The sequence below is a fragment of the Puma concolor genome, chromosome D4 (genome assembly GCF_028749965.1).
Source record: "Puma concolor isolate L17-30 chromosome D4, mPumCon1.1.hap2, whole genome shotgun sequence".
NCBI lineage: Eukaryota > Metazoa > Chordata > Mammalia > Carnivora > Felidae > Puma > Puma concolor.
Genome location: NC_141679.1, coordinates 1,105,249 through 1,131,380, shown reverse-complemented (window position 1 = coordinate 1,131,380; position 26,132 = coordinate 1,105,249). Strand labels below are relative to the sequence as shown.

Sequence of the window (26,132 nt, the reverse complement as noted above, 5' to 3'; positions counted from 1 at the left end):
TCCCCTGTCTTGGGCCCTGCAGTCTACACTGCAGATGTGTCTGTGTGCCGCGCTCTTGTCTATGCTGCAGACCTGCCCGCGTGCTATGTTCTCATCTACACCGCCCATGGGTCTGTGCGCTGTGTTCTCGTCTACACTGCTGCCAGGCATCCCACAGACTTTTCACAGCAGAGCAGACCCTGCATACGCACTCCCCTGCTCAGGCCCGGGCCTCCAGGTGCTCCCTCAGGCCCGCGGGGGCGGGGGCATGTGTAGGACCACTGGCTTGGGGGGCTGTGTCAGTGCCGCAGGAGGGACACTGGTCCCTCGTCCACTTTGGTGGCTTTGGGGTCAGAAGCCAAGACCTGGACCCTCTGAAGAGGTTGGAAGGACAGTGTGCAGGATGACCTTGGGTCGGAGGGACAGCCAGGTGTCACCATATGCCCTCAGGGCACTGGGCCCGTGACCCCCTGGCCTCATGGAAAGTTCCAGCGCTCTCGGATTTCCTGCAGCTTCTCTGCACCTACAACCTGGCTCACTGTGGGGTGCCCAGTGCTGCTGGCCAATCAGGCCGAGGGGGCTGAGGGAAGGGGGGCTGGTGCTGGGCGGGCTGTGACCCACAGAGACCCCCGAAGCGCCAGTGTTGGCTCCAGGGCGTCTGTCCTGAGGGTCCCCATGCTGGCTGGAGTCCCCTGTTCTCTCGGTCCACCCCTGCGAACTCCAGGGCCTGAGCCCTCGCGCTCTGCCCCCTCGTCCCCTTTCCCAACCCACACCGGCACCGCCTCATGTCCTTGATGTGACAGGACCCTCACCTGGTCCTCCAGGTGGGAAACTTTCCAGCCCCAGGTCCCTCCCTAAAAATATCGCACAAAGTGATCGATAAACAGAAGTGCTGGGGGGTAAGGTGGTCCAGTCCTCGGCTTTACTCAGGAAAAAGCGTGAGGAAGTGGATGACTCGAGGTCGAGAAGGGCTGGTGGCCTCGGAGCTGGGGCCCTGGGGCAGCCCTCTGCTCCTGTGAGCATGTCTGTGTCCTGATCCATGTGTGAGACAAAATCCATGAAGAAGCATGAGGGGCAGGTGGGCAGAGGGTGGACATGTGTTTGCAGAGGAGCTGATGGGGCCCCACCGGGCAGGGGCAGGCAGCCCTGGGGTCTGGTGGTGCCGAGGTCACAAACTTGGGAATGGCCCTGTGGTGGGGGGGGGGGGGGGGGGGGGGCGGGGCGGGTAGCTAGCTCACTCCTCCTGCTGCCGGGAGCCCGGCTCACCTGCGCTGACTGACGCGGCTTTTGCCAGAAGCAGCAGGAGGTCAGGCTCATGTCTGTGACCTGTCTACGCAACCTGGCCCTCCTGCCAGCCCACCCGGTGCACCCCCTCTGTCTCCCTTGCCCCTCTCCCCCGGCCATCTCCAGTGTCCCCGGATGTTCCCCTGGCCCAGTCCTGCCCTGCACAATGCCCCTGGGGTTGCCCAGAGTGGCCTGCGGTGTGGACTAGCCGGTAGTCACGTGGGGTGGCACCATGCACGTGGCCAGCAGATGGCCTAGCCCCTCCCTGGGCCAGGACAGGAAGTCCGTCAGCGCACCACCAGAGGGGTGAACCCCAGATGACTGGACTGAGCCCCAGTCACCGAGCCGGGCTGGCCTCCGAAGGTGCTGGGGCACTGGGGACAGCAAGGGGTGGTGGGTGGGTCTGTGTGCCCTGGTCCCCCCAGCACCCCGTCCCCGGCACCCCACACCTCCCCACCTGCCGGCTCCCAGGCTCGAGCCTCGGCGGCCCCTCTGGCCCCCCGGCCCTCACTCCAGATGCGCTCCCATCTCAGGCCTCGGCATGTGGCCGCTCTCCAGGGTGGGGCTCACGTCCTGCAGGTCCTCCTGACCCTCTCCGCCAGTCACTGTCACAGAGGCCGCTCGGGTCTACTCCAACTTGGGTGCCACGGGCTGGCATCGCCATCCATAGTGTCCCCCCGGGCCCGCGTCTGAGCCCTGCCCACCCCGGCCGGGCCTGCCTCAAGTCCAGGGCGGCCCCCAGAGAGGGAGGGTCCTACAGGCCAGTCTGAGAGAGAGGATCCGAGAGAGAGGCTTGAACTGGGGGAGGAGAGGGCCCCCCGTGTACACCTTCCCTTCTGCTTGTTTCTGGGCCACGGGTCTGGCCTGGCTTTCCCAGCAGGTGCCACCACCTGTGGCCCGTGTCCCTGGCACCATGTCTGGCATACAGTTCGTGCCCAGTGAATGTCTGCTGCAGACCTCCTCCCTCACTGGTCCTGGTGAGCCGGGCGGGTCCGGTCACGAGTGAGTGAGGGGGCGGGGGTGGGGAGGAGATGAGCTTGTGGAGACCGAGGGCAGCCTTGGAGAGACACTGGGGAAGGTGGGAGGCAGGGGGCCTCTCGGGACCTGGAGGGGGGAGGGGCACGGCCTGTGGTGCAGGAGCGCGGGGCCGCGGGGGCCAGAGCAGCGTGTGCTCAGCCCGAGAGAGAGGTGATGGGTGGATGGACGAGGATGACGGGTTGGCAGGTGGTCGACAGAGGCTAGGTGACAGGAACAGATGGGTCATCCCTGGGCAGCGTCCCCTCGCGAGGAGGTAGCTCTGCCAGGCCCGCCCCTCCACCTCTCCCAGGAACATGTGTCCTCTGGGTCCGGTCACTCTGTTTTGATGGTTTTTCTCTCTCTCTCGAGCGTTTACTTAAGGAGACCCGTGTGGGGGCCGAGGAAGCTGCCCCGACCCGATCCCACCCAGACCCTCAGCGGGGAGACGGGGCTCCGGCCTCCCCTTCCGGGCGGCACAGGATTCAGGGTCCCGGCCGCCACCTGGCTACCGCCGAGGGACCCTCCCCCGTCCTTGTGACAGCGGGTCGTAGGGCCCAACCGGCCGGAGGCTGATCCGGGGGCCTGGTCGGGCCTGGGGTCGAGCCGAGGGCTGGGAGGACACGGGGTCAGCAGGACCCCTCAGCCCATCGCAGAACGCTGGCCCGGGCGGACTGGAGTAACGCTCTGATCCCACAGCGTCAGCGCCTTCGCCCGGACACCTGCAGGGTCAACACCGCCCTCCCCCCGGAGGGAGCGCTGGGTTGTGCAAGATGCAGCCGCGTTTCCGGCTCCAAAAACACCAGCCTGTGCCCTCGCCTGGCCCGTAACCACATCCGCCCGAGGCAGGGGGATCCGGGGCCAAACTCCCTCCACCAGGAGACCTCCTTCTTCACTAGCGCCCTGCGTCACACTGTCCTTTCACCCCCTCACACTGTTCTCACACCTCTCCAACAGCCTCCATCACACGCCCTTTCACCACAACTCCCTTACACCCTCCCCCCCCCCCCGCCTCAACATACCTCGCCACTCTCCAGACACCTCCTCACATCCTCCTCACACCTCATTTCACTCTCCTCCACTATCCTCACACTCCTGTCGCTTCTCAAATCCTGGGAACGATCCTCTGCCCCCGGGGCAGCCTGTCCCAGCCCCTGCACTCTTCTTGAGGTGGGAGCGGCACTCCAGTATGACCGTGGCTGGATCAGGACCTACTCTCGTCACTGAAGTATTTGGAAGGGCTTCCTAGATGAGGCAACGTCTTACGTCTTCAGGCGAAACCCAAGGGGGTTCCTGGAAGAGCGTTCCAGCTGTGGGCACAGCACGTGGAAGGTGTGACGCACGGGTCATGAGCGGTTCCGCTTGTAGATGTGTGGGGGTGGGCATACAGGGACAAACAGTGAGGGCTTAGAGTGGCCAGGGCAGGGGGAGCGGGGGAATGCGTGACGTGTGGGGCCTTCTGTGCCCCGATGGACTTCATCCATTCCAGGTCGCTGGCACTGACCGCCCAGGGGGTAGGCAGGGCAGGGGCCTGGTGGGGGGAGGTGCCGAACCTCAGCATCGATGCCCCACTGTTCCCCCAAGCCTCAGCCTAGGAGGGGAGGCCTTTCAGGGTTTGACCAGTGGGGCAGGCAGTTGGGCCACCGCAGAGCTCAGCCATCGGCATGGAGTCCAGTCATAGAGGAGGGCCTGTCGAGGCTGGTAGCCAGGGAGGGGTCCAGACAGCCCGGGCTCAGGGGCAAGGCCTTGGCGGGTCACGGACAGGAGGAGAAAGTCAGCAGTCAGGAGAAGCCTGCTTGGCCAGGGCTGGGGGACGGGCGCCCTGGACCACCACGGCTCACCACGGGTCCTGAGGCCTGTGACAGGTACCGGCCGCCCCCTGCTCAGGGGAAGGAACCCTACCACAGGGCCCTCGGGGGTGGCGGCCTCACAGGTCTTGGGTGGCACACAGCAGGAGGACCTTACCTGCCACAGGCCCGTGGGCCTGCCTCTGGGATATCTCCTCGGAGGCGGTGTCCTGGTTCGGGCGCTAGAACAGAGTATAGACCGTGTGGCTTGTACACACACAGACTTCGGGAGGCTGGAAATCTGAGGTCAAGGCGTCAGCAGATTCGGTGTCTGGTGAGAACCAGCTTCCTGTTTTCGCTGTGTCCTCACGTGGCAGGCTCTCTGGGGTCTCTTTTACAAGGTCACTAGTCCCATGTTGGGCTCCATCCTCGTGATCCGATCACCCCAAAGGCCCCACCTGCCACCACCATCACCTTGGGGGTTAGGTTTCACCATTACGGATTTTGGGGGGGGACACGGCTGTTCAGAACATGGCAGGTGTTTTCAGCTGAGGCAAAATTCTAGCCCCGCCGGAACCTCTTTGCCCCTGAGGGCCGGCGTGCCTGCACTTTCACACAGTGGCCTCATTTACCGTGACCTGGGTGCATCCACCACTTGTACCCAGGTGTCCGTCACCTTCACCAGGGTGTTACCATCACCTTTTGCCAGCTGTGTCTCTCAGGGAGCAGGACAAACAAACACCCCAGGGCACCCGCCCAGAAAGAAATTTAACCTGGGAATCGGGATCTTGCTCCGTCGTGAGGGGACCCACCCAGCTGAGCCTCGGGGTCTGACCTCCGGAACCTCCGGCGCCCCCGATGTCAGAGTCCAGAGCGGGTGCAGGGACCAGGCCTCTGGTGTGGCGGGCCAGCAGGAAGGTGGCCTCCAGTCCAGCCTCTGCAGTCTGCATGAGGACCTGGCACGCGGGACGTCTCTCCAGCCCTGGTCAGGCGCCAAAGCGCCGTAGGGAAGTGGGCAGGTCTGCAGGTCCCTCTCCTGGGCCCCGGGAAAGGTCAAGAGGGGCTCTGTGTGGGGCTCGGCTGTGGGGGCTCCATTCAGCTCGGGTGGCTCAGGGAAGCCCCTGTGTCCTCACGGCCAAGCGCCAGCAGCCATGTCCGCTCCACCCAATGGAATGTCCCAGAGAGAAATCTGCATGTGACGCTCCCACAAAGTGGTAAAATCGTGGAGAGTTCTGACGAAGAGCACGAGACTGAGCAGTGCCGTCCAGGGCCTGCTCGAGGAGTGCTCACAGGAGTGTCTCCACTGTACAGATGGGCAAACCGAGGCTCAGTTTGGAGACACCCCGGGGCCTGCAGCATAGAGGTGGAGAGTGAGTGCAGGCCATGCTGTCCCACGGCATCCAGCCGGGGCGCCGGAATGAGGGAATCAGCCCAGGAGCTGGCTGCGTGTGTGGGACACCACGTCCCGGAGCCGGGCCCCTCTGTCCCCACCCGTTTCCCTACACGTGCCCTGCCACCTTGAGACCTGGGAGCAGCTGTCGTCCCTGGAGGTGGCCTGCCCTGGCATCTCCAGAAACCTCCCATGGAAAATGCAAACTCATGGTGATTCTTGGGTTGACAAATACGCTTCTGTTTCCCCAAAAAGGGGCTGTGGGGGAGGAGCTGATGGAGGAGGCAACTGGGAGCGGGACCCCTGGGGGCCACCTGTGCCTGGTGCACATGCATGTGTGGCGAGGCCGGGCGGAACCCCCATCTCGGCGGCTGTGTGGTCCTCGGCTTTGGACTGAAAATGACGGCGCCCAGAGGCGACGCGGTGCCATGAGGTCCTGATTGCAAGTCCGCAGGCGACTCAGTCGGCTTACGGGGCCCTCAGCGTTGTGACACTGAATGCCAAGGCTAGGGCACCAGGCCCTCTTGGACTTGCACACTTACCCTCCCATGTCCAAGGGGAAGTTTCCACATTGGGATCCTGAGCCTGAGGCTGGCAGGTGAGACGGGTGTAGACACCCCAGTTGAGGGGATAGGCCAGTGTCCCCAAGATGAGGATGAGGGGGGTGGTGCAAACCCCAGGCTGGTGGGGGCAGTGGGGAGGAGCCAGAGGCCAGGACCCTGGATGGCACAATGACATTTCTCAACTCTAAAAGTTCTAGAAGGTTTTGTGGACTGTTTTGTTCTGAGTTTCTGCCTGGAATCTGGGACAAGACCTTGGGCTCATTTCTAGGCCCAATGGACCCACCCCAGACCCATTAAGCCCAGGTCTCACCTCCTGATAGGGAGGGACTCCACTCCCAGGACAGAGGCGGGTGAGGTCAGGCAGGGCCCCGGACCCGGGTGTTGGCTCTGGTGACTCGATGGGGACAAGGGGCTGTGAAGGGTCCCTTTAGGACACATCACAGAAGAGAATGAAGGCAGTGGTGAATCTCAGACCCCCTCACGTGCCAGGTCCCCCTTTTCCTGGCTGAGTAACCTCAGTATCCTCTTCAGGAAAGCAGGGATGCAGCCCCCACCTGCTGGGGTCGCAGGGTGGAGTGAACACATATGGGCATGGGGCTTCTTGGGGCATCTTGGTATGTGCAGCTGGTGCCCCCCCCCCCCCCCCCGTGGCCCCAGGCAGGGGCTGGCAGATGGCGGGGCAGTGCCCCCACCCAGCCCTCCCACCTGGGCTGGTGGCTGGGAAGGGCGAGGTGATGGGCAGGGATGGGGGGATGGGTGTGGGGGCTGACCGTGTGCCAGGCAGACGACTACAGAGGGGCTCCAAGCGAGGGGTGTGGGCGCTGGAGAGGCACGGTGGGAGGGAGCAGGGGAAAGAGAGGAGGGACCTTCTGGGGAGACGGTGAGGTGGGGGGACGTTGGGGGTGGGTGCTGAGGGGCAGTGGGGGCTGAGTGTGGGACACTGAGAGCCCTCAGAGTCAGCCCCGCCAGCCAAGACACCACAGGGTCTCAGGTCAGAATCATCCAGAAAACATTCCCAAGGGAAGCGACAAGACTCCAACATTTAATGTTGAGCACCTTTGTCAGGCGAAGGTAACTTTCTTAAAAAAGTATAAATAGTGAAAAATAAACATTTAGAAAAGTGGGGCCCCCTCGGCAGGCAGGCGGGGTTCTTTGGTGGGGGCAGGGTCATCAGAGCCCTCCCAGGTCATCTGTGAGGAAGGCCAGCAGGAAGCGGCTGACGTGCCTGTCGACGATGATGGGGGAGAAGCCCAGGACACGCCGGGTCCCCGGCAGCACCTTGGGGTCTGGAAGACAAGGTGGTCTCAGACACTGCCACCGACGTGCCTGTGCAGCCCCACAGCCAAGCGGCGTGGGGCGTCCCTGCCAAGTGGGCCTGTGCGGCACTGGCTCCCCGTCCACGACTGTGACAGGCCCGGTGTGGCCAGGCAGGGACGGCAGCTGCCATGCTGGGCTGCGGGCCCCCGTCCATTTGCCAGGGCTGTGACATGGGGGCCAGAGGTGGGCACCCTACTCCGGGCCCCACACAGGACAGGGGCCCCCAGAGCCCCGGCTGCACCCTGCCTCCCGCCAGGGGCTGTCACCCTCCGACCCCTGGGGGTGGTGGAGCCCCCATACTCCCTCTTCTTCCTGTGCCTGCAAACTGGGCCCCGCTGCCGTCCCACCACACAGGCTAGGAAATTGAGGCACAGGGAGGCCAGGTGGCTCGGTGCTTGGGCCCGGCAGGCGGCACCCACCTGGAGGGCAGCAGTAGACGAGGAGCGCCAGCCCCGCGGCCAGGCCGAGGCAGGCCAGGAAGGCCACGGGTCCTGGGGAGAAAGGGGGCATGTGGGCACATGGCCGCCTGAGCCCGGACGGCGGGCGCCCCAGCGAGCACCCTGGGGCCCAGTCAATGGGAAGGCAGGACCGAGCCTGACTCGGAAAGGAGAAGACCCTGAGGCAGAGACGGAGCCCTGGGTGGGGGACAGGGTGGGGGACGTGGGAGGCCGTTACCCCTGTCACTGAGCTCGCGGCCCACGGTGCCGGAGTCTAGCTCTGTGCAATCTGAGTTCTCTGGAAACAAAATCACAGGGCTCGGTTAGTTGTGGGCCGGCCAGAGGAGGGTGGTCGCCCCGCCTGCAGGAAACCAAGGGGCTGCTCAGGCTCCTTCCCTCCACCCCCGGAACCCCTAGGCTGGGCCGGCCCAGGCTGTACACACACCCACCCAGCCTTCTGGGCCAGGCGTGGCAGAATGAGCACCAGGGAGGGAACCGTGGGATCAGCGTCACAGAACCCTGAGTTTTGGATCTCCTTCTGTCCACATCCTGAGACCCCGCGGGCCATGGGTAGGGGGCATCGCTCCGTGCGGAGGCAGGCACCGAGCGTAGCATCCCAAGTCTGGTGCTGTCCACACGAGAGCAGGGCACACTCTCTCCCAGACCTCCCCAACTGGCCACCTGCTGGTGGCCCAGGAGCCAGGAAGGTGCTTGATGCCCAGCCAGACCGTGGGGCCCCCCAGTGGCTGGTGTGACACACGGGTCCTGGACCAGAGCTCATCCTCAGGTCAGGGACACCTGCCCCGGGGTCCCAGCTGAGCAGTCAGGGTGAGCCACCCTGTCCCTCAGGCCTCCGGCTTCCCATCACAAGATCGAGGGACACAGGCCCCTCCTCCAGGGGACCAGGGCACAGAGGTCTCAGGCCTGGACTGCCATCCCCGCCTATGTCTCCTCCATCCCCACGTGCAGCTCAGAGGGTCCCCTGGGACTCACGTGCCTCTTGAGCTCTCGGGCAAAACCCTTGAAACCAAAGCGCGCATGCCTCAGACCAGCCACCGTGCCTGACATTGTTCTACAGAAACGCCCACATTACGGGGATCCCCCCGCCCCTGGCCAGGGCACCCTCAGTTGTGGGCACGACCACAGTTTCTGCCACGGGGGCACAGATACTCAAGGCCGGCACAGCCGTGAGCGGGCCCCCAGCCCGCAGGGGACGGGCCCCAGGGCACCAGGCTGGAGGGAGGGCGGAGCCACACCCGCCAGACGCCTCCTCCTGTGTAACAGCAGGCACGCAAGATGCGGCAGTGTCCACATCCGACCGCTTGCTCCTGTCTGGGGGCGCGGGGGGCACACTTACGCAGGGCCAGCCGGCTGGGCAGGCGGCTGTGCAGGGGCTGCGCGTGGATGTACAGGGCCCGGTAGAACTCCTGGCAGTCCCGCTCGCCGCTCCGCTGTAGGTGGCCCAGCAGGTCACAGAGCCGCACTCGCAGGGACGCCTTGGGATTCCGGAACTGGGGGTGGAACGGGTGCGTGGAAAGGTCAGGCTGGAGGGGCAAGGCCAGGAGGCTGGGGGCTCTGGCTCTGCCCTGGGCTCCAGCTTCTGCATCAGAGGGGCCCCTGCCCGGGGTGCGGCGAGGGCGGCAGCACAGAGCACCCAGAGGAGGCATCAAGTGCCACCAGGGCCACGGCCCACCCACGTGGCGCCCAAGCCGGTGCTGTGGTCACAGCACAGCCACTGGTCCTCCCTGTGGAGTACCCCCCCTGTGGAGGCCAGGACAGGTCATCAAGAAAGACAGTGGTGACATTGTTCCAACTGTTAAAAGCTGATGGTTTGCCATGTGACTTTGGCAGGTCATTTTACACCTTGGGACTCTGTTTCTTCACTTGTAAAAAGGCTACAAGGAATCAAGGAGGTGATGTCATAAGTAATAACTTCTAGTAGTTTATAGTCAACAGGAATGTGACTCAAGGAATTTAAAAACGGAGGGCTAAGCAGGAAAACAAAACAAAATAGCCCAGAATCTTCTGATGAGTTCATGGAGAAATGTATGGTTCTAAAGGTCAGTGAGCCGGCAGGTGGCATTGATGCAGGACCTGGAGGCTGTGGCCTGGTGCTGCCACCTGGTGGCAGCATACCGTTCCACTCAGAACCAGAGTGTAACAGAAACTGCAAGTGGAGGGTGGGAGCCAGAGAAACCAAGGAGCAGAATAGCGTGGCAATGCGCATGCAGGACTCTCCTTCTTCTTGTATAAACGTCTGTGACTTCTCAAATATTTATATAATAAACGCGTATTAGACTTTTAATTACAATAATAAGGTATGAATTCCACCCGTACTTTTCCTTTGCTGTAGACTTTCACAACCTGAGCATCTGAGCCAGTGGCAGGGCCCATGAGCCTTCCAGCTGTGTTGGGGGTCAGCCTCACTGTGCCCAGGACAGGCCCCAAGCCCTGTAGGCAGCTCTGCAGCCCCGAGAGTGGGGCTCACTCAGCCACTCGGCTGGAGGGGGCCCCACACCCCAAAGCCCTGGCCCTGAGGGGGAGTCAGGGAAAGGGCGGCTCAGGCGAGGCGCACCCACCTCCCTCGGTGTCCACTTTTGAACCTTTGGAAGAGGCGGGGTGCGGAGCCCTGCGGCATTGGGGTGAGCCCGGCCAGCGCCCCCGCCCCCTCTCCCCTCCCAGGCTTGTCACATGCAGTGGCGCACTGTCCTGTCTCCTGTGATGCTTCCAGCGGCTCTGGAGGGCTGGCAGGCCCCGAGGACACAGGGAGAGACTGAGGCTCAAGGAGCCGGTGTTCCGGGCCCAACGTCACTGCCAGGAGTCAGGCTTTCACCTCCACTGTCCTTCTCCACCCCCCCACCCCCCACCCGCTTTCTCCCAGCCCAGGGAGGGAGGGACAGGGAGGGAGAGATGTGCCGCCCCCCCCCCCGCCTCCCCCCACCCCAGCACCTTCTCTGCATCATTGTTGCTGAGGATCTGGGGGTAGTAGCGGTTCAGCTGGAGGATGATCCTGTCCACCTGCTGCTCACTGAGGCGTCCGTGGCCCATCAGGAAAGGCGTGTCCTGGACCAGGCGGTCACAGTAGGTCTGCTCTGAAACAGCAGAGAGCACGGAGGGCATGAGCCCGCACGGCCGAGGAGCGGCAACGGGGCCCACATGCCACCCTCGGCGTGGCCCGCAGGCCCCCGGGCGGCACATCAGCTGTAAGCCGTCCCACCCGCGCAGGCTATGCACAGCCCAGAACCCCCGTGTCCTGCCGCCCCCCTGCCAGAGATGGGGCGCACTAGTGTGTGGGACCACAGACTCCAGCTCTTCTCTTCTACGCCTGAGAGCTTACAGCAGGAGATAAACTCAGGCCGAGTCCGCTGTCCCTGGGTCCCCCCCCCAGGGCCTGCTGCAGGGACACAGCAGCCTGGAGAAGGCCCGATCCTGCAGCTCCCACGGCTGCTGTTCCCACAGGGACAGGGGCGCAGGGCTGGGTGGCCCGTGCTGGCATGGCCACGGGACACGTGAGCTTGCCCGGCCTTGTGAGACTGCCACAAAGCAGATCGGTGTGCCCAGCCAGGGTCCTGGCATCACTGCCATGCCTTTTTCCCATTAAGAATGTTCTTTAGAATGACAGGCCTTTAAAGCCCAGGGGCGGGTCAGTGGTTGGTGGGAGGCACAGGATCCCCAAGGAAGGGTGCTGAATCCCAGAGCATCCACTACGTGACCAGGTGCATCCCCCCCACCTCCACTGGTGCCAGCCTGTCCCACTTGCTGGTGGACACGGCGGCTGGGTGAGGGCAGAGCTGCAAAGGAGGAGCGTTTTTGTGTGTGACTGGAATTAAGTTGATATCAATTCACATTAGATGGTTACAACTTTAGGATGTTATGTGGAACTCTCATGGTAGCCACAAAGAAAATATCCATGGAATATCCACAAAAGGAAATAAAAAATGTTATTACAGAAAATCAACCAAACATGAAAGAAGGTAGTAATGGATAAAGGACAAAAAGCTACAAGACCTACAGAAAACAAACAGCAAAAATGCAGAAACAAGCAATTCATTATCAGTAATCGCAGTAATTAGTTTATTATTATTTTTTTTAATATTTACTTCTGAGAGTGAGAGAGAGAGAATGAGCAGGGGGAGGGGCAGAGACAAAGAGACAGACACAGAATCCGAAGCAGGTTCCAGGCTCTGAGCTGTCAGCACAAAGGTGGACACAGGGCCTGAAATCACCGTGGGATGATGACCTGAGCTGAAGTCGAGGCTTACCAATGGGGCCACCCAGGCACCCCAGTGATTGAAGTTATTACTTTATTTTTTATTTATTTATTTTTTTTAAATTTTTTTTTTCAACGTTTATTTATTTTTGGGACAGAGAGAGACAGAGCATGAACGGGGGAGGGGCAGAGAGAGAGGGAGACACAGAATCAGAAACAGGCTCCAGGCTCTGAGCCATCAGCCCAGAGCCCGATGCGGGGCTCGAACTCACAGACCGCGAGATCGTGACCTGGCTGAAGTCGGACGCTTAACCGACTGCGCCACCCAGGCGCCCCTGAAGTTATTACTTTAAATGTAAACAGATTAAGGAGTGCCTATCTGGCTCAGTCAGCGGAGCATGCAACTCTTGATCGCGGGATCATGAGTTCGAGCCCCACATTGGGTGTAGAGATTACTTATAAAATAAAAGCTCTCAAAAAAATAAATGTAAACAGGGGCACCTGGGTGGCTCAGTCGGTTAAGCCTCTGACTTCGGGTCAGGTCAGTATCTCACGGCTTGTGAGTTCGAGCCCCACGTCGGGCTCTGGGCTGACAGCTCAGAGGCTGGAGCCCGCTTCGGATTCTGTGTCTCCCTCTCTCCCTGCTCCTTCCATGCTCATGCTCTGTCTCTCTGTCTCAAAAGTAAATAAACATTAAAAAAAAAATGTAAACAGATTAACAGATGCAGATTGGCAAAATGGAATTTTGATATTGTGATTTCTAATAAGAAATACATATTGGCACAGGGCTCCTGAACCCCCTGGAATGTCCTAAGAGATGAGCCATGAAGACGAAGGTGTCTTTTGTTCCTAACGAGCCCCCTTCAACCTCATCTGGCCGTGTGCACGAGGTGACTCTTCTAAAGCCCCTAAATAACCACGAGATGGGACTGGTTGCCAGTGCAGCCAACTACATGAGGCTTAGAGGGGAGAGGGGCTGGAGGCCGAATCCATCACCAATGGCCAATCATTGAATCAATGACGCCTATGTAATAAAACCTGCGTAAAACCCCGAGAGGATGGAGTTGGACGAGCTTCCAGGTTGCCGAGCGCATGGAGGCGCTGGGGCGGCTGGCCCGGCAGAGACACAGAGGCTCTGGGCCCCTTCCCGAGTTCTTTGCTCTAAGCACCCTGTGCGTGTGGATGTTCACTTGTATCCTTCTGTGATAAGTCAGCACTGGTATGGAAAGTGTTCTCCCAGATTCTGTGAGCTGTAGCAAATGACTGAACCAAAAAAGAGGGTCACAGGACCCTCGGTTTATAGCCAGTCAGTGAGAAGCCTTGTGACTGGGGTCTACAGCGGGGACGGTGTACAGGACTGAGCTCTTCACAAGTGGGAACTGAGGCCATCCCCAGGGAGACAGCGTCGGGAGGTGAACTGTGACACCCCCAGCTGGTGTCAGGGGACTGCTTGATGGAGGTGAGGAACCGCATACCTGGTGACCAGAAGTGCCAGGAGTCCTCAGAGGTATGAGTGCTGCGTGTAGGAGCAGAGGAGAAACAGAGTTGTTTGTCCTCTGAGGATTAAAAACATATGATTCAACTGTGAGCTGTCTCCAAAAGACTCAGATCCAAAGACACACATGGGCCGAAAGTGAAAAGAAGGGAAAAGGTGTCGCTGCAAACAGCAACTCAAAGAGAGCAGGGTGGCTCTGCGAATAGAAGCCAAGATTGACTTTGCATCAAAAACTGTTACAAAAGACCAAGAAGTACATCAACGTTAATAATAGAGTCAATTCACCAAGAAGATCTAATAAGCACGTGAGCCAGGTATCAGAGCCCCCAGATAATAGTAAAGATTTAGTAATAATGAAAAATAGTATCAGTTGGAGATTTCAGTGCCACACTTTTATTATTTTTTTAATGTTTATTCTTGAGAGAGAGAGAGAGAGACAGAGCGTGAGTGGGGGAGGGGCAGAGGGAGAGGGAGACCCAGAATCCAAAGCAGGCTCCAGGCTCTGAGCTATCAGCACAGAGCCCAACGCGGGGCTCGAACTCACGAGCTGTGAGATCACGACCTGAGCTGAAGTCGGACGCTTGACTGCCTGAGCCACCCAGGTGCCCCAGTACCGCGCTCTTAGTAATAGCCAGAACTACCACACAGATGACCAGTAAGGGAACGGAGGGTGTGAGCCACATGATAACCAACGAGGGCCAACACACCCGGACTGCAGTCACCCAACAGCAGCAGAAAATACAGGTGCGCCTCCCTTTACCGCACTTTGCAGATACCGCGATTTTACAAACTGCGGGTCTGTGCTGAGCCTGCTCTGAGCAAGTCCACTGGAGCCACTTTTCCACCAGCATCGACTCACTTGGGTCTCTGTGTCACGTTCTGATAATTCTTGCAATTCAAACTTTTCATTCTTCAAACCGTATTTCAAACCTTCTCATTATTATTACAATTGTTATGGTGATCTGTGATCAGTGATTATGAGTTGCTGAAAGCTCAGATAATTGGTAGCATTTTTTACCAATAAAATATTTTTAATTAAGGTATACACATTGTTTTTAAGACAGAATGCTACTGTGCACTTGATAGAGTACAGCATAATGTAAACATAACTTTTATATGTGCTGGGAAACCAAGAAATATACTGGGCTCACTGTTTAATTTTTTTTTTTTTTTTTTTTTAACTGGACTCACTTGGTTGCAATATTTGCTTTACTGTGGTGGTCTGGGACCGAACTCACAATAGCTCCAAGGTGGACCTGTACATTCTTCTCAAGCACACATAGAACATCCTCCAGGACAGACCATAAAACAAATGTGGCTACAAAACAAGTCTTAATATCTTTAAAAAGGCTGAAATCATACCAAGGGTCTTTCTGATCACATGGAATAAAGCCAAAAATCAGTAACAGAAGGAAAACTAGAAAATTCACTTTTATGTGAAAATGAAACAATGGATCAAAGAAGAAATCACAAGGGAAATTAGCAAGTACCTTGAGACAACTGAAAATAAAAATACAACACACCAACATGTAAGGGATGCCATGAAAACCGTTTGGAAGATGACATTTAGGCTGTAAATGCACACTTTACACCAGAAGAAAGATTTCAAATCAACAACCTAATGTTACACCTTAAGGAAGTAGGAAGGGCAGAGCAAACTAGACTCAAAATAGCAGAAGGGGAGGAAATAATAAAGATTACAGCAAAGATAACTGACATGGGAAATAGAAAAAACAAAACCAAAACAAAACTTGGTTCTTTGGAAAGATCAACAAATTGACAAAACTGTTAGCTAGACTTACAAAGAAAAAAGACTCAAATTACTAACATCAGAAATAAAAGTAGGAAATGAACTACCAATTTTACAAAAATAAAAAGGATTATAAAAGAATACTTTGAAAATGTGTAAGCCAACAAATTGGACAAACTATATGAAGTGGACAAATCCCTAAAAACACACAATCTACCATAACCAAAACATGAACACAGAGAAAATCTCAATGGACCTCTAACTAGTAAGGAGATTCAATTAGTAATCAAAACTGTCCTAACAAATAAAAGCTCAGGACCAGATGGCTCCACTGGTGAATTCTACCCAAAATTTAAATACCAAAACTTCTACAATTCTTCCAAAAAACACAGAGGAGGGAACACTTCCTAACTCATTCCACGAGGCCAGCATTACCCTGTTACCAAAACCAGTCACAGATAACTACAGACCAATATCACTTATAAACACAGATGCCAAAATCTTCAACAAAACACTAGTAAACTGAATTCAGCAGCATATTAAAAGGATTATACACCAGAATGCAAGGGTGGTTCAACATAAGATAATCCATCAATGTAACACATTATGTTAATAGAATGAAGAAACACACACACACGATCACGGTCATCTCAAATGATGCAGAAAGGCGTTTGACAAATGCAATATTCCTTCTTGATTAAAGGAAAAAAGCATTCAATAAATTTAGAAGAAAATTTCCTCAACAAGATGAAAGTCACATATGAAAAACACTCAGCAAATATCATGCTTAATGGTAAAAGTCTGACAGCTTTTCCCCTAAGATCAGAAACCAAGCAAGAGGTCCACCCTCACTACTTCTTTTCAATGCATTACTGGAAGTTCTAGCCAGAGCAATTAGACAAAAAAAAAAAAAAAAAAAGTTATTCAAATGAAAAGGAATAAGTAAAAAATAAAAATAAAAAAAAAAAAAGGGGGGCGCCTGGGTGGCTCAGTCGGTTGAGTGTCTGGCTTCGGCTCAGATCATGATCTCACAGTTTGTGGGTTCAAGCCCCGCATCGGGCTCTGTGCTGACAGCTTAGAGCCTGGAGCCTGCTTCTGATTCTGTGTCTCCATCTCTCTCTGCTCCTCCCCCACTCATGCTCTGTCTCGTTCTTTCTCCTTCAAAAATAAATAAAAACATTTAAAAAAATTTTAAAAAAAGTAATAAGTAAAATGATCTCTTTTTGCAGATGGCATGATCTTCTATCTAGAAAACTCTAAAAAGGTTAAAATCAATCAACAAATTCAGCAAAGCTGCAAGATACAAAATCAATACACAACAACTAGTTGCATCTCTATACACTAATAATCAACAATCCAAAAAAGAAAATAAGAAAACAATTCCACTTACAATGTCATCAAAACTAATAAAATACTTAGGAATAAATTCAACCAAGAAGGTAAAAGACTTGTACACTGAAAACTTCAAAACATCCCTGAAAGAAATTTAAAAGATACAAATTAATATACCCTCTGTTCATATGGATTAGAAGATTTAATGTCGTGAAGATGACAATACTTCCCAAAGTGATCTATGGAGTCCACGCAATTCCTATCCAAACTCCAATGATGTTTCTTGTTTTTCATTCTAAAATTCATACAGACTCGTTTTTTTTTAATGCTTATTTTTTGAGATAAAGCACAAGCCTATGCATGTGGGAGGGAGGGGCAGAGGGAGAGAGAGAATCTTAACCAAGTTCCATGCCCAGTGTGGAGTCCTACATGGGGCTTGATCCTACAACCCTGGGATCATGACCTGAACTGAAATCAAGAATCGGATGTTTGGGGCACCTGGGTGGCTCAGTTGAGCATCTGACTTCGGCTCAGATCATGATTGCACTGTTTGTGGGTTCAATCCCTGAGTCAGGCTCTGGGCTGACAGCTCAGAGCCTGGAACTTGCTTCAGATTCTGTGTCTCCCTCTCTCTCTGCCCCTCCCCTACTTATGTGTGCGCACTCTTTCTCTAAAATAAAAATTAAAGCATTTTTAAAAAATAGGTGCATTTCGGGGCACCTGGGTTGCTCAGTCGGTTAAGCAACTGACTCTTGATCTTAGGTCAGGATCTCACGGTTTGTGGGATGGAGCCCCATGCCTGGCTCTGTGATGACAGCACAGAGCCTGCTTAGGATGGTCTCTCCCTCTCTCTCTGCCCCTCCCCCCCCCCCTCTCAAAATAAATAAATAAACTTAAAAAATGTTTAAGAAGAATAAATGCATTTGTTGTGAGTAAATACTACCTCAATAAAGTTGATTTTTTTCAAATGGGGTCATCATGTGGGAACAAGAAGGGCCCCTCCTAGATTTCCGCCATGGGGCCTACTCAACACACCATCTGTCCTCCTCACCTCTCTCTCCCGCTGCCACCTCCTCCTGGCTGGTCTTTTCCCTCAAAAATATGAATTTCTAACTTCTGGATCCTCCCAGGTCCTGAAAGTCTACCTGGCAGACGCACTCACCAGCAGCTCCACCATGGTGAGGAAGTCACCCCCAGGGACACCAAAAGATCTGCCACGGCCACATGGGCAGGACTTTCCCGGTCACCTGGCGTCACCTCTCGTAGCCCCTCTGATCCGGCTGATGGCGTGTGCCCCGTGACCGGGCACTCTACAGGCTCTTTGCGTGCAGATCATCTTCATCGCCCCATCAGCTCTGTGGCTCTAGCAAGACCATCGCCCCCATTTCCAGATGGGAACAGATGAGGGACCTGCCCAAGACCTCAGCCACTAGAGAATGAAGATGGAGGATGGAGCCAGGCACAGCTTTGTGGCATCCAAAGCTCTGTGGCTGTGTGAAGCCACTGCCTCTTGACATCCAAGACTTCCCACTCGTCTAATTAACGTACTAATTAACTGTGCAATTAGTGCATCCTGACCCCAGGCTATTCTGCCCAGCACTGCCTCTACAACGTGTGCACTCGTGCACAGGGCAGGCATACAGCAGGCGCTCACTAAAGAGTTCTGTCAGTGGACCACGGCCAGCACACTGGCGGTCCTCCGGCTGCAGCCCTAGCTAGGTGGAGTCTCCACCGCAGCAAGCATGAGTCACCCGGCGGCACGGGGCATACACAGCCTGGGGCTGAAGCCTTCCGTGGTGGCTGGAAGCCGTGCAGGAAAACCACACTCAGATGGCCACACCCAGGAAGGAAAATGCACAGGAAACTTTGGTCCCGGGTCCTAAGTAACAGCCCCAGAAAGCTCTTGCAGGATGGAGTCGAATGTTCTGGCACAAACCCACCCAACTCTGCCAGCAACTTCTGCCAAGCCCCACCTCCCTCACCTACTTGCTCAGCTGGTGCCAAAACCCAGACCCCCCAACCCCTTACCCCTGCGTGGCACTCAAGGCCCTGCGGGAGCTACCTCAGGTGCCTTCACCCCAGGTTCCTGAGCTGTCCTGCACAGCAGCCGCCCCCCGCCCCTGCCGTGGCACCATGCTGCCTGGGACACCTGCCAAAGGATGAGAACCCTGTCCCTTGGCTTCCCCCTGGCTAACCTGTACTCAGCTCACCATCCTCCCCTCAAGAGGCCTCCCTGAGTTTCATGGCTCCCTCCCCACTGCAGTCCCTGACCCGCTCAGAATCCCCTCCTGTTTGGGGCTCTGGACCTGGCCTCAGGTGTGGCGCTGAGAGGGCTCACTCCCCAGCACACCTGGGTCCACAGAACAGTAACAGCTGCAGTGACACCTGGCCAGCATTGGCCCCGTGCAGACATATCGGGTCCAAATGCTCACCCTGCAACTTGTCATGAAGGCCCCAGAACCAGCACAAGGCAGACCCCCCCAGTCATGGCACAGGAACAACAAGCCAAGGGTTTCATCCCTGCAGCCTGGCAAAGCTGCCCGCACTCTCTGGGCCTCAGCTTCCTGCCCCAAAAATGAGGAGCTGTGACAGGAGGGATCTCTAGAGGCTCAGCGCTCAGACTTGGCTGCGAGAAAGGGGCTGTGGAGAGGCTCCCACAGGACCTTGAGGGGCCTGGGCAGGGCACAGGTCTAGTTCTGCCCCTGACCACCCAGGTAGCCTGGTGCTTGGCACCTGTCCAACCTGAGCCTTTATTTCCTCATCCACATAGAGACAATATCCTACATGTCCTTCTACACCTGACACAGGGCCAAGGGCACAGCAGGCTCTCAGAAAAAGCAGCCACAAATGAGAAGGGTTCTGGGAGATGACAGGCGAAGAGGGTGCAGCTGGGGTCTCTTCTGACCTACGCTGGGACACTGGTGTCCCAGAAGACACCAGGTACCAGCCCATGAAATCCTATTTGTGGGACTCCAGTGAGCACCGGGAAGAGAACAGGACCCTTGGGAGCCTCCCTGAGCCCTCTGCCACCCCGGAGGTTGGAAAAGTGGGGCCCTGGGGAGCAAGAACATTCCCTGACCATGCTGTCATGAGATCCCTGGCCAACCCATCTCCATCACCAGGTCTCTCCATCAGTGGAAGTTCCACACAACAAGGTGACCCCGCTCAGCTGGGACCAGGAGGGAGGTGGGTTCTGCAGTCCATACAGGCTCTGGGGGTTTGGCTGCACTTCAGACCCCACTCTGGGAGAATCTGGAGGGGGCAGGGCCGCCCTGCACGCAGCACAAAGCCCAGGGGTGCTGGCTGAGTCTGTGTCCCCAGTTCTCCTGGGCCTGACCCCAAACAAGAGTCCCACCGGTACTATACACGGGTGTCAGGTGGCCAGGATGACCCCCGCGAAGACTGCTGGTGCCCTTTTCACCCTCGCCTCCCCCTGTCAGGCCGCAGCATCACCCCAGCCCCTCGCCCACGGCCCCTCCAGGCTCCGACCACCGCCCCCGGCCGGTCGTCGTCCCGCCCACAGAGAGGCGGTCACGGACCAAGGTCACTGGCCGCTGCCGCGAGGAGCTGCCGCCGGGGCAGCACCGGGGGGTCACCGCGGCCGCGCGCCGGTCCGGGGCTGGCAGGCTGGACACCCGCCCGGCCCGCTCTCACCTGTCATGGCGACGCACGGCACGCGCCCGGCCGGGCCCGGCCCGTCCACTTGCCGCCGTCCACCCGTCAGGTCGTCTGTCCGCCGCCCGCCCGGTCCCACTCGCTCCGCCCCTTCCCGGCAGGCCCGCCTCCCGGCAGGCCTCGCCCCGGTCTCGGCGGTGTCGCCGCCACAGTCCCAAGTCGTCCCCACTGAGCCGGCCCTTTCCCGTTATGCTCCGCCCACAGAGGCAGCGGCAGCGCCGCGAGCGTCCCAAGCCCTGCCCCCGCTCGAGCCCCGCCTCCACCCGAGACACTTACGGCACCCGTAGAAGTTATAGGCCCCGCCCCCACTGAGCCGCCCCCGTCCCGTTATGCTCCGCCCCCAGCGGCAGCTACGGCGCCGCGAGGACCCAAAGCCCCGCTCCCCACTCGAGCCCCGCCTCCTCCGGACGTTATGCTCCGCCCCTAGACCCGTGGCCTTGCCGCGAAGGTCCTAAGCCCCGCCCCCACTTGAACACCTCCCCCTCTGGCGGCACCTACGGCTCTGGCAAGAGTTCTTGGCCCCACCCCTCGCTGAGGCCCTTCCATCCCGGGCGCCGCAGGCGTCTTCGCCTACGCGAGGGCTATAAGCTCCGACTCCACTGAGCCCCACCCTTGCTGACGTCTGTTAGGTCGCTTCTACAGCCCTGAGCCATGCCCCTCACTGAGCCCGGCCCCGCCACCTAGGGGCCTTCTGAAGTCTCGAGTTTCCAACCCGCATAGGGTACAGAGTCCTCACAAGCCCTTAGCTCCGCCCCTCAATAAGTCCCGTCCCGCCGTCCTGTCCCAGGGTTCCAAACTCCGCCCCCCATGGCCCCGCCCCTTCCGGCGACGACCAGGACTCTGAGCCCCCCACTCCAGCCCCGCCCCCAGCCCTGACGCACCTTCCCCTACTGCCGACTCCCGCCTACTGGCTCCGCCCTATCTAGGCTCCGCCCCTCGAGGCCCCGCCCCCGAGGTGGCCCCGCCCGGGAGTAGGTGGCTCAGCCACGCTGGGCGCAGTAGGCTGCCCTGTCCCGCGCCACAGCGCCCCACGCCCGAATGAGAAAACTGAGGCTCTGAGAGAGGAAGTGACTTACCTAAGGTCACGCAGGTCAGTCTGTAGGAGGAACAAGGACAAGCCTGGGATAAAGGCCGGTGGGCGTCCAGTAGCCAGGAGGGATCAGCCAAAAGGGGGCAGTACCTGGACAGTGACGAGGGATGGATCCCCGCCTGTCCAGCCGTCAGGTGAGACCACAGCCCCAACCTCAACAGAGAGCCAGAGCCACCCTGCCAAACCTCACGTGAAACAGAGCTGTAGTAACAGGTGATAATGACGATTGTTTTTGAACCACTGTGTTTCAGGGTAACTGGTTACCTGGCAGTTATACACGGAATGCACCAGACATCCAAGCAGACGCCCGGCCAGAGGGAGGCAGAACTCCACACGATGGCTGGGGAACAGTATCATGCAGGAGCCCAAGCACAGACCACCTTTCTAGGCTTGAGAGACAGTCTGGGCGGCTGGACTGGAACCTGCAATAGCAGTGAGGTCGGGAGGTGACCGGGGCGTCATGCAGAGTCTCGCAGGCCAGGCAGCCAGGGCCCAGTATTTGAGGTTATGCGCTGAGACGAGGGCGTGGTGATCTCTGACTGATATGTTTGAAAACAGCCTCTGTACACACGAAAGAATTAACAGTAGGGTCTCCAAGAGACGTGTGCACACTCCTGTTCAGAGCAGCATTATTCACGGTAGCCAAGAGGCAGAAGCCAGCCAGTGTGCGTGAGCGGAGGAACGGGTTAGTATATATGCTGTGTCCAGACAGTGGGTTCAGGCTTAAAAAGGAAGGAAAGGGGCGCCTGGGTGGCTCGGTCGGTTAAGCGTCCGACTTCGGCTCAGGGCATGATCTCATGGTCCGTGAGTTCGAGCCCCACGTCGGGCTGTGTGCTGACAGCTCAGAGTCTGGAGCCTGTTTCAGATTCTGTGTCTCCCTCTCTCTCTGCCCCTCCCCTGTTCATGCTCTGTCTCTCTCTGTCTCAAAAATAAATAAACGTTAAAAAAAAAATTAAAAAAAAAAAAAAGGAAGGAAATTCTGACACCTACTGCAACATGGATGAGCCTTGAGGACATGATGTTGAATGTGATATTGTGATTTACAGTAAGAAATACATATTTGGTCTTCCTCCTGGCAGAACTCTTAAAACCCTAGGGATTTCCTAAAGGAGAGAAAAAGGTGCCTTTTGTTATGTTAATGTGGCGACTTTTGGAATGTCCCCAGGTCACCTAAGAATGGGGCTGGTGGCCCAGAGAACCCTCCATGTAATTGGAGGGTTAGAACTTTCAATCCACCCCTCGGGTCAGGAGAGAGGAGGGGGTCTGGAGCTTGAGTCAATCCCCAAGGGCCAATGAATAGATCAATCGTGCCTTAAGGGACAGGGTTCAGAGAGCCTCCGCGTTGGTGTGGGAGAGTGGTCTGCCTGGAGAGTGCCTGGGCTCTCCGTGTCCTCTCTCCACATGCTGCCCTGTGCATCTTTCTGAGTTCTGTGAACGACTCTAGCAAATTAGTCCAATCTAAGGAAGGGATGGTGGGAACCTCTGATTTACAACCAGTTGGTCAGATGCACAGGTGAGAACCTGGATTTACGGCCGGCGTCTGCAGCATGGCAGGTGGGGGACACTCTAGGACAGCCCGCTGCTTGTGGGATCGAATTCTCCTGGCCACAGGGTCAGCAGTGAGTTGAACTGTAGGCCACTCTGCTGGTTTCTGAGAACTGCTTGTTGGTGTGCGGGGAAGCCCCCTCCACACGTTGGAAATTGGTTGCACAGAACATTAAGGACCAAGTGAGATAAGCTGACACAAAAGGTCAAATACTGGAGGATTCCACTTACATGAGATCCCTACGGCAGCCAAGTCCATAGACAGACGGTATGGGATGGTGGGTGCCAGGTGCTGGGGAGAGAGGAGACAGGGGAGTGTTTAAGGGGTACAGAGGTTCAGTCTGGGAAGATGGGAAAGTTCTGGAAACATGTTGGTGATGGTTGTACAAGAGTGTGAATGTACTTAATGCCCCTGCACTGTATGCTTAACAGTGGTTAAGATGGTAAATTTTTATATTATGCATATTTTACCACAATTAGAAATTCAAAACCCCAAAGCAACCCTGTGGTAGGGTTCTTTCTGTGTGGAAATTCACACGTGTGTGCAGGGTGGTACCTGAAGGGAGGCAAGGAGCCTAGGAGACCAGGAAGCTACTCCAACAATCGGGGCGACAGGAGCCAGAGGCTGGATACACCGAGTGGGTTCCACATGGGTTCTGAGGTTGAGTCACAAGGACTCGCTGCAGGACTGGATGTGGGGTCTCAGAGAAAGTGGAATCGGTGTTTGGGCCTGGGGGAGTGGAAGGGGCAGGTAGAATCAGGAGTTCCTCTTTGCTGAGTCCAGAAGCTGAGGTGCATCTAAATCCCTGAATGTTCAGGCCTGAGGAAGCTAACAGCTCGCACGTTGTTTCCTGGGCCGCTTACTTTTGAGTCACAGCCACTTGCCAGACGTATGAGTGGAGATACCCCTGGAAGATTCCAGCCCGGCCTCTGCTGACAAGGGCCGTGGGGCAGATGTGCCCAGCAAACCCACAGAACCAGGAGACGAAATGGTAACCTGGCGGCTGTGGTGTTAAGCCAGAGTTTCCCGGTGGCTGGCTGTCCAGCAGTGGATAAATGGTACACACAGATAACCAAGTTGCTGAGAAATGGACTCACAAGGCAGTTTTCCCCCAGCCATTGTCCCCCGAGCGGGGGACGTTCTACCTGGGATGGGGTGCTGCCTGATGCTGCTCAGCCTCTTCTGGGGACAGGAACGGCAGCGCCCCAGTATTGAGGGCTGACTGGTGTTCTCTGATGGCGTAGCTATCCTAGCACCTCAACACCGCGGGTCTCGCGTGTTGGAAGGGCTGGGGCAGGACTCGAAGCACATGCGGTGGAGAGGAGGAGGGCACACCAGGAGAGTCACCCTCCTGGCCCGTGACGTCAGTCTGGTCAATGCGTGGTGCGCATGAGTGAGGTGCGTGCCCCCCAGGCCAGAGCCCTGCCTTGAGGGACCCTTCACATCCCTTCCTCTTCCCAGAGGTCATGGACCGCCCCCTTGGGATGGGGCTGCTCCCCCAGCTGGGGGCCTGTGACCGCACAGCGCGAGCAAGAAATAAACCCTGAGGCTAGGGGGCTGCTCCGGACTGAATGCTCGTGTCCCCCAAATCCGTGGATCAAGGCCCTGCCCCATGGTTGTCTCTAGAGATGGACCTCTGAGGAAGTACTGAGTGTAAACTGGGTCCTAAGGGTGGGGCCCTGATCCCTACGATTAGTGTCCTTGTAACCAGACACCAGAGAGCCCACTGCCCTGGTCACCCAGCACGCGTGAGGACACAGAAGGTGGCTGTGTGCGAGCACGAGGGTCCACACCAGAACCACATGGGCTGGCACGTGGGTCTCGGGCTCCCAGCCCCCAGGACTGGGAGATAAATCTCTGAGGTGTGCCTCCACCCCAGGGCCTGGGGCTGGCACAGGGCTTGTTCCTCGCAGCAGCAGGACACTTCCTGAACACCATGATGACCTGGGTGGAGAAGCTGGCCTGGCAGCATTGCAGGCATGAGTGGGGATGGGGGTGGTGGCAGGTGCCGAGGCCCCTCCGTGGGAGTGAGCTTGGGGTTTCCAGAAGCAGAAAGGTGTTCACTCCTCTCTTCCCAGTACAAGGTGGTTTTGGGGGGCTTGGGGCTGGCTGCTTCCCTGTTCTCTGCAGCTGGGTGATGCCTCTCTGCCCTGAACCGTCTGGGACGCTCCCAATCCACCAGAGACCCCTGGCTGTGGCGCACACGGGTTCAGAGCCCAGCATGCCACACAGCTGAGGCCTCCCGCCCCCGGGTCTCCTGGGCAAGGACTCTGACACTCGTGCACCTGCCCCAGCCGGACCCCATCTGTCACCCTCAGCTGTTAGGAATGCAGAACGGGGCCGCCCTCCTTGGGCCGCTTCACCCCAGTCTTCCCGTCCTGCGCTCCGGGAGCCCCGGGTCAGTACCCGGGGACAAAATACTTGCCTCGGCAGGACTTGAAAGCACGCAAGGAGCACAGCAGTTTCTGACAGCGTCACGGCCACCCTCTGTGGGGTCACGGCAGCTTGTCACCCCAGCCCGGCCCCCCGCAGCTGAGCCTGCAGACTCGTCAGAGGCGCGTGGCCCAGGGGCACGGCTTGCCACTGCCAGAGAATCTGGGGAGAGCCCAGGTCTGCCGGCGACACCATCATGTGGAGCCTGCACTGCTCAGGTTGAGGGTTGGGAACGACGTTGCCCAGCTGGTGTCCCCCGGCACCCCCCACGGGAGCGTGGCGTGAAAGCTTCCTCGTGCCCAGGTGAGGGCTGCACACACCCTCTGGCCTCACGATCCCACCCTGAAACCCACCCTACAGAACAGCATCCCAGGACAGAAAGGATGTTGGCACCAAATGCAACAGCTGAAAACCACCCAAGGGTCCCTCAGCAGGTGGCTTCCCAAAAGAGCCAAGGGACAGACAGACCAATCCGGGTAGCCTGCATCAGGATATATTTGTAAGTGATGGGAAACACCGCAATCATGGCTTCAGGGGGACAGCCCAGGCTCCTGAGGACCACAGGCTGCCCTCCTCACGGCCCCAGTGTGGCTGTGGAGGCTCCGGGCAGGAAGCAGGGAAGGTCAGAGGACAAACCAAAGTGACTTTTCTCAATGGCCAGACAGATCCCACCCCAAAATGCAGGAGACTGGAGGTTGGATCTTAACCGGCCCAGGACAGTTGTGGACGTGGAGGGTGGGACCTAGCAGCCCCCAGGAGCCACTCAGAGGCGTGGCTGAGCAGCGAGCCCTGAAGGAGCACAGCAGCAGGTGCAAACGTTTAGAGCCACA

The 26,132-nt window shown here is 57.5% G+C and overlaps 1 protein-coding gene and 1 long non-coding RNA gene across 3 annotated transcripts; one reads left to right on the top strand and one right to left on the bottom strand.

The window, feature by feature from the left end:
• Positions 1 to 7,029: 7,029 nt before the first annotated feature.
• Positions 7,030 to 20,432, bottom strand: CARD19 (caspase recruitment domain family member 19). 2 transcript variants are annotated; one of them, XM_025931588.2, is made up of 6 exons: positions 20,213 to 20,432; positions 10,721 to 10,863; positions 9,129 to 9,282; positions 8,010 to 8,069; positions 7,754 to 7,825; positions 7,030 to 7,303 (listed from the first exon to the last, which is right to left on the bottom strand). In XM_025931588.2, exons 1-6 carry the CDS (start codon positions 20,217 to 20,219, stop codon positions 7,188 to 7,190), a joined length of 552 nt encoding a protein of 183 aa, XP_025787373.1. In that variant the 5' UTR covers positions 20,220 to 20,432; the 3' UTR covers positions 7,030 to 7,187. The 2 variants fall into 2 exon arrangements, with proteins under 2 accessions (XP_025787373.1, XP_025787375.1); XM_025931590.2 differs by lacking the exon at positions 8,010 to 8,069 and having other exon boundaries at positions 20,213 to 20,429.
• Positions 20,433 to 21,200: 768 nt separating this feature from the next.
• LOC147574637 (uncharacterized) lies at positions 21,201 to 22,238 on the top strand. The gene is made up of 2 exons (XR_015243365.1): positions 21,201 to 21,457; positions 21,575 to 22,238. It is a non-coding gene; the product is annotated as an uncharacterized LOC147574637 (long non-coding RNA).
• Positions 22,239 to 26,132: the final 3,894 nt, after the last annotated feature.

What these genes read in the sequence shown, in the direction of transcription:
- CARD19 (XM_025931588.2), bottom strand. An exon ending in GCCCAGCCGGCTGGCCCTGC is followed by an intron (nt 8,070 to 9,128) that starts GTAAGTGTGCCC and finishes TTTTGTTTCCAG; the next exon opens with AGAACTCAGATTGCACAGAG. An exon ending in CCGCGAGCTCAGTGACAGGG is followed by an intron (nt 7,826 to 8,009) that starts GTAACGGCCTCC and finishes CTTTCTCCCCAG; the next exon opens with GACCCGTGGCCTTCCTGGCC.